Source organism: Morus notabilis, unplaced genomic scaffold, assembly GCF_000414095.1.
Source record: "Morus notabilis unplaced genomic scaffold, ASM41409v2 Scaffold61, whole genome shotgun sequence".
Lineage (NCBI taxonomy): Eukaryota > Viridiplantae > Streptophyta > Magnoliopsida > Rosales > Moraceae > Morus > Morus notabilis.
Window position 1 is genome coordinate 33686 of NW_010362732.1, and position 13071 is coordinate 46756.

The 13071-nt window shown below is 32.9% G+C and overlaps 1 protein-coding gene across 1 annotated transcript; it reads right to left on the reverse strand.

Annotated features, from left to right (window-relative positions):
* Positions 1–2998: 2998 nt before the first annotated feature.
* Positions 2999–4276, reverse strand: LOC21396367 (RING-H2 finger protein ATL54; the record flags this gene model as incomplete). The annotated part of the gene is made up of 1 exon (XM_010102703.2): positions 2999–4276. A coding segment is annotated over one exon (1098 nt), but the record flags the coding sequence as incomplete, so codon positions are not given.
* Positions 4277–13071: the final 8795 nt, after the last annotated feature.

Below are 13071 nucleotides of genomic sequence, written 5' to 3' on the forward strand. Positions count from 1 at the left end.
ATATATTATATAATAATAATTATATTATATTATATTACATTTTGTATATTATATTAATTATATTGATATATAAAATATTAATGTTATATGTAACATAAGGGTAATTTTGTCAACACAAAAATATTCATATTCCATTATTTAGTATTCTTAAAATTACAACTAAATAAATAAATTAACTTTTTTTTTCATTCCATTACTATTACCATTATCATTTTCATTCTCATTCTCATTACCATTTATTGTTTGCTCGAGAAATAAACGGAATAACACAATCCAGTGAAGAAAATTTTCTAGCGTGTGACAAATACAATATAAGTTTAAAACAGAAAAAAAAAATGTCGTTTTTGGTTATCATTTTTCTTTTTGGTTGTTTTATCCAGTTATATCTAGTCGCTTTTTGAGGTTCATCAAGTGTTTAGGATGATGTGGTTTTCTGGGTAGGTGTTTTTTTTAAAGTTCACATCTTTTCTGATTGTAGTCGTTTATTACATGTTGTCGTTTTTCTGGCCCAACAAATTTTTTACGGTGCTGTTGCTTATTCTTGCTTGTTTTATATTGTCATTGTAATGTCGTTTTACTTCTGTTGTTTGTACTTATTTTTTCTTTTTAGGATTCTGTTGTTTTTATCCATTATCATTTGGTTCCGTTACTTTGGATTTATTTATGTCTCAAGTCCCCAACAGCTGTTTTTTATGAAAGAACGCAAAAGCTTAACTTTGACATTGATTATTATGCTCATTTTTTCCCCTTTTCTTTTTGTTTTTGCAAATAATGATGAGTAACTAATTATGTAGAGGTATGTGAACCATCTACTAATGCATTTAGTTGTCTAAACTTTCAAAATAAGGACGCAAGTGTTAAAAAAATTGGAGTTTTGGGACTAAGTTGTCTAAAATTTCAAAATAAAGACCCACATGCGGAGGTTAAAAAGTTTGAAGGGTCGGATGCTTTTCATAATTTTCTTTATTGATGTCGTATTTTTTTTATAGGTTGACGCCATTGGTATTGTTGTCGTCTCAGCACGTTAATGCCGTATATGACATTTATTGTCCTTTTTCTTGTTCATCACTGTTGTTTTCGTTAACGATGCTTCATATATTATTTATTTTTATACATTTATGTCATATTGCTTTTATTCAGTTGTTGTTGCGTTAATCTCATTGTCGTTTCAAAACTGTGATATCGTTTTTTTTTGTTTTTTTAGGGGAGATATCGTATTTTATAGTCACTGTCGTTTTCTAATTTTTGAGTGTGTATTCTTCAGTTTTTGTCGTTTTAATTCACCGTCGTTTCCTATAACGATGCTGATTATGTTGGATTGATGTTGTCGCGTGTGTATTTCATATTGTTCTCGCCTGCAACATACATGTTGTAGTTAAAGTTATTGTCGCTTTCTTTATGGTTGTATTTGTTTTCACATCGTTTTTCGTGTTTGATTTATGGTCGTTTTCGATATTCGATGCCGTGTTGTTTTTCTCGGTTGAGTCGTTTTGCATATTGCTGTCGTTTCACCAAACGGATGCCGTGTACTACAGTCATTATCGTTTCGTTTTCTGTTTTTGTCGATTAAATTACCCTCTTTTTCTATTTTGATATCCTGTTGTTTTGTTTTGTTTAACATTTACCGTCTTTCTTATTGCAGCATGAGCAACTGATCCTCTTTTTTTTTTTTTATGGATTCCTCTAGATTTTCTATGTATATTTATAACAAAAAAAAAAAAAAAGAAAAAAAAACCCTGATCTCCTTCCTCTTCTAGTCTAAAGGAAGGAACTGGGCTTGAAGATTAAAAGGCTAATTAATGGTCATTTTGTCGTTTCCAGACTTTACGTGCTAGGGTTACCCTCAGCAGATGTGGAAGTGGTACCAAACTTACCAAACTTGTTTAGGTCATTGAGAAAATTAAATTAGAAAAATGAAACACAGAGAATGGAAATAGACAAATTGGATAAAAGAATAGTACACGTTTCTTTAGGGGGAAAAAAAAAAGAGTATATTTATATAGTACTCAAACTTGAATTACTACTAATTTAATGAGTTTTCTCTTTTCCGATAAGGGCTCACGCCCCTGTCGTGCTGTATCGATTTTGAGACGAATTCTATCAATGGAAGTAAATCAATCTCATTGGAGGTTGTAAATTAGTTTAGGTACGTATTTCACTCTTGCGTATATACGTACCCAAATGGCTTCACTAACATACCATGTAAGCATTTGAACTATTATGTTTTGTCTCCATCATCAAGAACGATAAGTGAATAAAATTGATGATGTCTGAAGAAAGAAAAGGACAATGATCAAGAGTAAAAATTCATACGTTCACGCATTTGTTAATTTATTTTGCTTTTTTTTTTTTCACAGAAAGACTGTCGTTGACCTGCCCGTCAGGGAATGCTATCAGCCTGCCAATGATAACAGTGAAAATAAAATAAAATAAAATAAAAACTCTTTCATTTTTACCATTGAGGGAAAAAAATTATAATCGTACAGGGAGTTTCCATTTGTTGATGAGGCAAATATGGTGGTGCAATTGCAACCACTTTCTAATTCAGAATATACTAGACCCGAAACAGGCTATGACACTTTACTCATACCTTTTACCAACTCTTTGTTCACTAAATTAATAAAGGGTTGCAAATAAAAACCCATTTCAAATTGGTTTAATTATTATACGGAAATATAATTTATACTTTACAAGAAAATTTTTGTAATAGTTAGGCATGCTGTTTTACTCTACTAGGAGAATAAGTTTTCTTTAGCTACTAATTAATAAATTTTAATTTATGAAGACACTCATAGATCATACGGCCAATAACTCCTGGTTTTAGTTACGAATAACAAGTTAACCATCTTGCAATTAAGAGAAAGTACTTGAAAACAAAATGTTGTCCCCTATAAAAGCACTTGAAAAATGATCATAGACATTGTTCTTTCAGGCATCAGTAGGCAGTATAGGATACTGCATTTCAATTTAAGCGAAACTTTATTCTGTTTCCGTTTCGAAATTCATCTTGGCTATTAGTAGCATTGCATTGTATATTAATACCTACTGAAAAAAAATAAAAAAAATCCCCGAATTGGCATACTCTCAACTTACTGATCAGAGAGCACATGTCAAGTACTATTATAACATCTCACAAATTAGAAAATTTACCACGCAAAAAGAAAAGAGGAAAACAACTTTACAAGGGAAGAAGAAGCGAGTTCAGTCTCTGGTTTGGTCTTGAAGACAAAAACCTCCCTCCACAAGACCACGACCTCTTCATAGCAACAGGACTCATTCGAAGACCTTGCTTTCCATTTTGAACAACTTCGCGCATTTTGTTCGCAACCGATGAAGAAGAAGGAATCGAAGAATCCATCGAAACAGACCTCACTAGCCTCACCTTGTCCCTCACCATTTCCCCATTGTTAATGTCGTTTCGCCTCTCCAGAACTACGCAACTCCCATTAGAATGATCATTCACACCTTGGTCAATCCTTTGACCAGCATTTCCATTCTCAGAATTCCCCATATGGATCTCCTGAATACCATGATGATCAATATCTCCACCATTTTGGTTCACCGGATTATCTGAATTGATAATATTGGTGGAACCAGTACGATTACCATTATTAGTGTCGTTTACAATATGCGCACGGCAAAGAGGGCAGTTGGTGTGGTACCGGAGCCACGTGTCGATACATGGGATGTGAAAAGCGTGGCTACACTTTGGCAACAGCCTGAGAGTCTCGTCCTCTCGAAACTCGTTCAGACAAACAGAGCATTCCGTCCCTTCGATCAGCCCTTCGCTTCTTCTGTACTTTACGATCGTTATGGAGTTTATGATCGACTGCTGCAACCCCACAGTAGTGATGAACCAGATGGGATGATCGACGGCGCCACGGTTCTCGCCCGCGAACTCCTCGTGATTATGATCTCCACCGTCTGATTGAGAATCATAATTCTCGAGCTGGTTGGCGCTGTCGCTTCTCCTCTTGCAGAGGCCGAGGCAGGACTTGGCGACGACGAGGTAGTAGCCGAGGAGAAGGGAGAAGGTGGCGAGGAGAGTGACGAGGACGATGACGGAAGAGGAAACGCCGTGAGTTTGGTCGGCTTGGTCGGGGACGGCGAGAGGTGACGGTAACGGTAACGTCGGCGGAGGCGGCGATTGTGGGTAGTAGAAGTCGGCAAAGGGATCGCAGAACTCGGAAGTACAGTCGGTCCCGTTGGTAGCCGGATTGGGTGCGGGGAAGAGTTTCCTGAGCTTCATCGACGTTAAAACAGAATTACTAGAATATTACTTTTGAGTTTAAGAGAAACAGAGAGGAATTGTGAGAGAAGATGAGAGAAAGAGGGGAGAAAGGTGAGATGTCAATTACTTTGGTTTGGATTGTTTATAAGAAAAGTGATTTTGATTAAAAAAGAAAGGGGAAACATATTATAAATGACCAATCTCTTTCGTGGTTAAGTAAGAGGGATATTTGTTCGTTGTGTTAGGTATTTGGTGCTAACTCAAGAAATTAAGAGTGTAGGACGGAGTTTTTTTTTTTTATTCCTTTTTGTTTATTACTTGTAGTTCATGTATGATGTATCTATGTGTCATCTCCAAGCAATAGTGAAAGTATAAATAACACTCACTATGGTGATTGAATTTTTAAGTACCAATATAGACTTTGTGTAGTGCGTGATCTTCATGATCACATGGGGGGTACTGTTCGGAGAATACAAGAAAAAATTGGGCAAGCTGAGGGAAATAGACCAAGACTTGAGATGAATTAAAATTAATAAACTAATAATTTACATAAGTTAATAAATAGGCTAAATTATTGTTTTCGTCCATAACTAGTATGGTTATAAACCATAACTTGGCAAGTTATTGTCCATAACTTGACAAGTTTATCCATAACTTATCTGGTTATGAACCATAACTTGACAAGTTATAGCCTATTAATTTCTATAACTAAAAATTGACCTATATACTTCTATAACTAAAAATTGACCTATATATTTTTTTAAACTTTTCATATTGACTTATTTTCTACTATTTCCCTATATTTTAATGTTTTAGGCTACTAATTGTGAAGTCCCTTCCTCATTTGTATGTGTTTTTGCAGTTTGCTAAATTAATGGAGTCCCGTTTGCTACATTTTATTGGCATTAATTTGTGGTGAGTTTCTCCATTGTTCCTCACATTTTTAGCCTTTAAATTTAATCAAAACTATATCAAATTAAAAAAATATACATAACACACTGATTCTGATACAAATCTGATGGTTAAAAAGTAATGAACACTGTTGTTCCCAAAAAAGAGGAACATCAGAGAAAGTCCCTAATTTGTAATATTAACGTTAAAGTTGCACACTTATGGCAAATTCTACGATGGAACTCTTATTTTTATTCTACTGGTGGAGTCTTATTTTTCAACTGTTAGATTAAATTTTTAACAGTAAGATTTGTACAGTTGTATAAAAAATTTACAGCACACCATTTAGAATTATTCTTATTATATATTTGACCGTTAAAAAATTAATCTAACGGTAAAAAAATAAGACTATACCATAAGGTTTTTTTTTTTGTTGGAGAAATGGTGTCACTTGTAAAACAAGCCGTTGGAGTCTCAGCTTTCAGGTGGTACTTACCTTTCAGTTTGACAATAGATCCCACATCAACGACGTTTTAACTTTCTTTGTCAAACATTTACAATAGGTCCACATGTGTCCAGGTACCAAAAATGGAATAGTTAACGCAATGTCGTTTAAAGTTTTTTAATTCAGCTTTATTAGAGAGTTTTAAAAGAAAGTGCCACAAGTCATAAGGATTCATAAAGGAGACAAAAGTTGAAATAGAGAAGTGAAGTAAATAATAATAATAATAATAAGGGAGTTTATCCGGTAAAGTAAAATTCGAGTTTGGAGGTTTAGGATGGAAAAGTAGGCTGAGTTGAATTCGAAACTATGGGAAAGGAAATCAAGTTCGTAAAGATCTTGGCAGAGCATCCATATTACAGAAGATATAGCATATATAGATATCTACATAATGAAGAAGAAGAAGAAAGAAAAAAAAAAAACAGCTTATATAACAGCTCTATATATACTATTATGATGGTGAAAATTACTTCAGAAGAAGCTATAATGGATTGATTCTGTGGGGAAAAGGCCAGTTGTGCGTTATGGAGCTGCTAGTAAGTGCCGATCTAGTTAAAATGTACTTTTTTTTTTTTTTGGTTGTGATGGTGCTAATTGTCTCCTCTTTTACGTTATTATTTAAAATATATATATATATATATATATCTCTTCTATGTGTAATTATCTCTTTTATGGCCATTATTTTTTAGTCAAAATCTATAATTATCCCGTGACTAGAAAGGTCAATTTTTATAAATTCGAACTTTTTTCTACGATGCTATTTTTAAATGCTCAGCACCAATAGAAGCAAATCAAATGATCCACATCGCATGAAACAAAATGGTGTCATGGTAGAAAACTAGATAATACTTGTAGCAAGTTCGTGATTTAGACTAAATTGTCTCGGATAGCGCATTTTTGCCCCACTGTCACGTAAGTGACTCGTTTGAAGGCTCTAAAATTCTCTAATCAAGTATAATACTCTTAACATTTTAAAGAAATCAACACCTTTTGAAAGAAGAGTAAACTTTTTAAAATGTTCCGTAATGTTCTAGAAATTCACTATAAAATGACCTTAAAAAGTTATAGAACTCTCTGGAAGACCCCATAAGCCATTGAAAGTCTCTAGAAGTTTTGAGAGTATTCTACAACTTTCTAAAAGCTTTGAGATACATGTAAGGTACTAATGGGTTGTAGTAGTTTTTAGATATGAGTAGCATACTAGAATGTTCTAAGCTTGTCATCTTTCCACACAGAGTTCTAGAATGTCAATTAGAAGGCCTCTTGGCCTATAAATAGGATGTAAGGTCCTCATTTATGCCCAACCAAGAGAACTACCACACTTTGTACTCCTTTCGCGAGTTAGTAAGCTTTCCTTCATCAAAGCTTTCTTTCTTTGTTCTCTTGCTTTTTCTCCAGCCATTTGCCAAAGTTTTTGAGGGGTTTACTAAGGCTAATTTAGTATAGCGAAAGTGTTAAGTGCTGTACGGTCGGATTGTAAAAAGATTGAGCTATGACAAAAAGCTATGAAAAATGGTTAAATGGTGTAATTCACAATATTACCTAGGATATATGTTAGTACAATGCTACCTTACTATTATAATCTAATTTAAAATAATTATAATGTAATTTGTCGTTCAGAAATATGCAGTATCATGCATAAAATTCCTAAAAAGTTAGCTTAGTAGAAACAACATCTTACATGGTTTTATGTCAATTCATCTATGATCAAGCTGATCCGAAATAAACTTTCCAATGTACTTGTAGCAGATTTTAATTGAGTACTATATTAATCTTTCTAAGTAGATCGTACACCTTTACATATCATGATGTCCTTTATTCGTAGAAACTTTAAAGTTTAAGTCATGGAATTAAAAAAAAAAAAAAAAAAAGCAAACCTTCATTCAAGTTGCTAGATGATCTTGGTGTGACAATGCGCGTTGTGATGTTGGAAAACTACCCTTAACCATATCAATAACAGCTTCCAACATATCAAATGGAAAAGAGAAAACACGAGCGATTGGCTTCTGATTCCCAAACAAATAATTTGGGGCTATTAATTGCTCAAACCCTCTAATCTATGCATGCAATCTCCCAGTATTCTGTTAGCAAGTAAAGCATGTATTTTTTTTTTTTTTAAAACACTAAAACATATATATATATATATATTTATATATATCATCATCATCATCATCATCATCATCATATTGGCCATTAATTTATGATATCATGTCTGTTAGATCTGATGTTACGTCTGGTGTTCTAGATGATATTAGAACATTGTCTGGAACACGGCTTGATTAATTAAGATCCGGGTTAATTATGTTCAGTTTCTCAAGCAAAATAAAGTGTAGAAAGTAAAGGAACACACAATATGATATCGCAGTTCGGTGCGCACACCTACATCTGCGGGGCCACGCCCAGACAGTAAACAGTTTCACTATGTTCCAGAAATCACAGACACCGGACGGACTTATTCACGTAAGGACTCCCTCCTAAACAATGACGTCACTGTGACGAATCTCCATAGTAATTGTTTAGCGTGCACCACACGTCTTCTATTCACCTGACGAACTCCCTTCAACCGACAGAGCTTCCTCCCAAAAGTAACAAATCCCTCTCTCGATGGACGATCTCAATAACTCATAAAAACTCACATACGTCTCTCTGAATATTTTCTCAGTAATAAGCTCTCAAATTCACAGACTTTTTCTCTGGAGATATTCTATTAAATTCGTACATCCATATGCTATGAAATAAAACCTTTAAATAAAGTGAAGATAATCTAATTCAAACAATTCATCCATTAATCACTTTATCTTCACGTTTCACCACTTTTAAAGGCTTTGAATTGTGCATAACCTTTTTAAATTTAAATCAAGATATATATATATATATATATATATATATATATCTAAATATGATGCTTTTGAAGTATATCTCGTAGTGACCAAATTGAAACAAACCAATGCATATTCGGATTATACATCTATTTTTTAAATCCGAATTACTCCTTTAAAATAGCAACTTAATCTCCATATTATCTGGCTAGAATCTCATTTAAATTCAAATAACTAATGTCTTATCTTCCTTTGGCCAATGCTTTATCCTTTATCTCTCCAAATCTCAACCAATGTCTTATCTGTAATCTTTAACTTCACATCTGATTCTGAATCTTCTTCTTTAATACGAAATCTTCTTGAACCTGTTTTTTAAATTTTTACAAGATTGCCAATAAATTTCTAACTAATAAAAATACCTAACAATTTCCCCCTTTGGCATTTTTTGGCAAAACTAACAAAAGATCCTAAAAATTCAAAAATGTAAAAAATTACATTGTTCTCTCCCTTTTTGACAAAAATAAGCCAAAGACACAAAAAAATTAAAAAAATTCACACCCTAGAACCATCTTCAGCAGCTTACTCCCCTTGAATTTTCTCTGTGTCTTACTCCCCCTGAATGTAGTATTCTCCCTTGTATAATGCTCTTAACACTTGTCAATCGCTTAGTGCAACTAGCATCACTACACTCACAATCATTAGTGCATGCTTCTAAAGAAGTATAAGCCTTATGACACCTCAAATCAGATTTCCTTACCCACACACATCTAGAAAAATTATTTTTCATATCAATCTTCACGTTAGGTGTCTTCTTTGAGTTTGCAGAATTTGATGGATTAATAAACATACCTCTCTTCAAAGCATTTAAATACTTGTAGCATCTCGGTCTTATGTGGCCAAGTAAACCACAGTGATGACATGTGGAGACAAACCTTCTCTGTCGAGGGGATGAGATAGTAACCTTCTTATTGGAGGAAGTCGGAAGCTTAGAGGTAGTCCTCTCTTTCACAAACACTGTCTTGGACGTTGAGCTCTTACCAATATAGCCAAGGCCATGTTGATCACCACTCGCTTTTTCTATTGAGAGAATGTGTTCCAATTCTGTGGTGCCGGAATTCATCATCTTCAATGACTTTTGAGTGTGCTCCAATTCAGCTCTTGTCTCCTGCAGCTTTTTTTCCTTTTCAACAGCCCAAAATTCATAGTTTACAGTAGCATTTTTAAGCACATCATTCTCTTTGATAAGCTCATCGACTCTCTCCCACAAAGACTATCTCAATAACTCATAAAAACTCACAGACGTCACTCTGAATATTTTCTCAGTAATAAGCTCTCAAATTCACAGATTTTTCCTCTGTAGATATTCTATTAAATCCGTACATCCATATGCTATGAATCAAAACCTTTAAATAAAGTGAAGATAATCTAATTCAAATAATTCATCCATTAATCATTTTATCTTCACGTTTTACCACTTCTAAAGGCTTTGAATTGTGCAGCACCTTTTTAAATTCAAATCAATATATATATATATATATATATATATCCAAATATGATGCCTTTGAAGTATATCTCGTAGTGACCAAATTGAAACAAACCAATGCATATTCGGATTATACATCTACTTTTTAAGGCTTTGAATTGTGCAGCACCTTTTTAAATTCAAATCAATATATATATATATATATATATATCCAAATATGATGCCTTTGAAGTATATCTCGTAGTGACCAAATTGAAACAAACCAATGCATATTCGGATTATACATCTACTTTTTAAATCTAAATTACTCCTTTAAAATAGCAACTTAATCTCCACATTATCTTGCTAGAATCTCATTTAAATTCAAATAACCAATGCCTTATCTTTCTTTGGTCAATGCTTTATCTTTTATCTCTCCAAATCTCAATCAATGTCTTATTTACAATCTTTAACTTCACATCTGATTCTAAATCTTCTTCTGCAATACGGAATCTTCTTGAACCTGTTTTTTAAATTTTTACAAGATTGTCAATAAATTTCCGATTAATAAAAATACCTAACAATGTCCATGTAATATGGTTATGGCTGCAACCAAATTATTCAAAGGAAAAAGGCGATCGATATATCACATTATATTTTGAGGAAGATCTCAACATATATTGACGATGGATTAATTACGACTACTTGACGTCGATAACTGACGTGGTCGAGCATGAGACCGCAATAATATTACATATACACTTCATATATTGTAACAAACAATGAATACAACAAGGGATGAGCATATCATTTTCTTTCAACGAGTAATATTTCTTAAACAAATTTAGTAGTTGGATAATTTAAGGGTGTATTTCTATAAAACATTGAAAAAAAATATTTTATGAACAAAATTGGTTTTGATTTCTTTATATCACTTCCACCTCATATTATTAAGGGAAAATATCATTTTGTTTAGTTTAGCACTTTATTAAGTTAGCACTTTCGTGTAAAAAAAAAAAACCCTATTAGGATAAGTTACTATTAAAAAAAATGTATTATTTAGGTACAACCCTTTCTTGGACATGAAAATGACACATATATCCTTTCAATTCAAATACATAATTAGACAAGGAAAAAAAAAACATAAAAGTAAACATAAACACACAAAAAACTCCTAAAACCATAAATTTTTGGGTTTTTTTTTTAAAAATAAATTTGAATTGAACAGAATTGTCATTTTATGTCCTAAAAAATAAGTTTAGGGTAATGGATGATATTTTTTTTTAATTAATAAAGTATCCAATGCGATTTTTAAAACACAGTGATACCGAGTTGAATAAATTCTAAACTTGACATTGACCACGTAAAACAAAAATACAGTAATACCGAGTTGAATAAATTAAATTTGAATTGTAACTCTAATCTTGCCTCTGATCCCAAGTCTGAGCCTTTTCGCAACATCTTACTTCTCAACAATAACATTTTGTTTTGAAATCTTAAAACAAAAATAAGAATATCAAATATGGGCTTTAAAACAACATACTGTTAAAAAAAATTAATTTATATTAGAGTTGAAGCAATCAATATTTTTAACTCCAACACTTCTTTTTTCAGTTCATGAACAAAATTTTTTTGCTTATTCTTATATTTATCGTTTTAAGATTATTTTTGGAATTTGTTAATTAAATATTAAATTTAATCCAACTTTTGACACTGTTTATTTTTGAAGAGAAAAAAGTACACAGATCTTTCGTGAATTTAATTTAACTCTCAAGGAATTGAAAGATAAAACCGGTCCTCGTCAAATTACTAAAAAAGAAGCTGGAAGTACTTATAATTGTTAAATGCCACCACAGCACTGATGGAGATATTCATGTACATTTGTACATTATATACGTGACAACTGAGTTATTGGATAGGAAATATTGATAAAGACATTTTGGAGTACAAGTGATTTTTAGCAGTTTATAATTGCCGACCCCATGATGAGAGTTTTTAGATTTACTTGAAGACTCATAATGTCCAATAATTCTGACTAGACAACTAGGAATCCAACGACTACACACACACACACACACACACACATATATATATATATATATATACACACACACACACACATATATATATATATATATACACACACACACACACATATATATATATATATATACACACACACACACACATATATATATATATATATACACACACACACACACATATATATATATATATATATATACACACACACATATATATACATATATAATAATGAATAATATTATTATTATTATTTGTCTCACCGGCCACGTTTAATTATAATAACAAGTTGAACTCAACGCCTCAATATTAGTGCTGAAACTTTAGACGAGCCGCCCGCGACCACCTGAAAAAATTGAACTTGTGCTCGTTGTTTGAGCCCGTCCGTTCAAAAAATACAAGTTGCCCATCCGAGTCCGACCTCCACCTTGAATGGGCTTCGGGTAGGTCTTGGCTGCCCGAAGCCCGATAAGGCAACCCGAATATTTAATATATGTTTTTGTATGTTTTGTTTTATTTTTTATAATATTGTGTACATATATTATATATAATATTATTTATTAATTGTATTTGTATATAAATAATTATTAAGTTATTTATTGTAAAAATTATATAAAAACTTAATTAAGATTAAAATCAACACACACTATTAAAACAATTCAAAGAATTAGTTTTGTTTATTAATTTTTAAATTTTTACTACATCAAACACTTTAGTCTGGCGGGCATTCGGGCGGGCCACTCGGCGGACAATCGGGCGGGCACTTTAGGCGAGCATTATGGCGGGCTTCGGACAATGGGCTTGCAATGACGGCGGGCTTCTTTTTTTTTGGTTGATTTTTGGACTGCCCGAGCCTGAGTCCGGCCTGAAACTTAGACGGGCAGACATAAGGTCCTGCCCACCGAGCTTAAAAATTTTCAGACTTCGGGTAGACCCGCCGCCCATAGTTCTAGCACTAACCAGAAGGGAGAAGCACAAACATAGCACATGAGAGAAAGGGAGAACGAGAGAAGGAAATGAGGAACACTTTAGCGGCTATTATCTAATGACACTTTAATGTGACCAAAAACCATTTCCAGCGCTTTAAGGTCATCCAGACTTGAAAAAATGCAAAAAAAAAAAA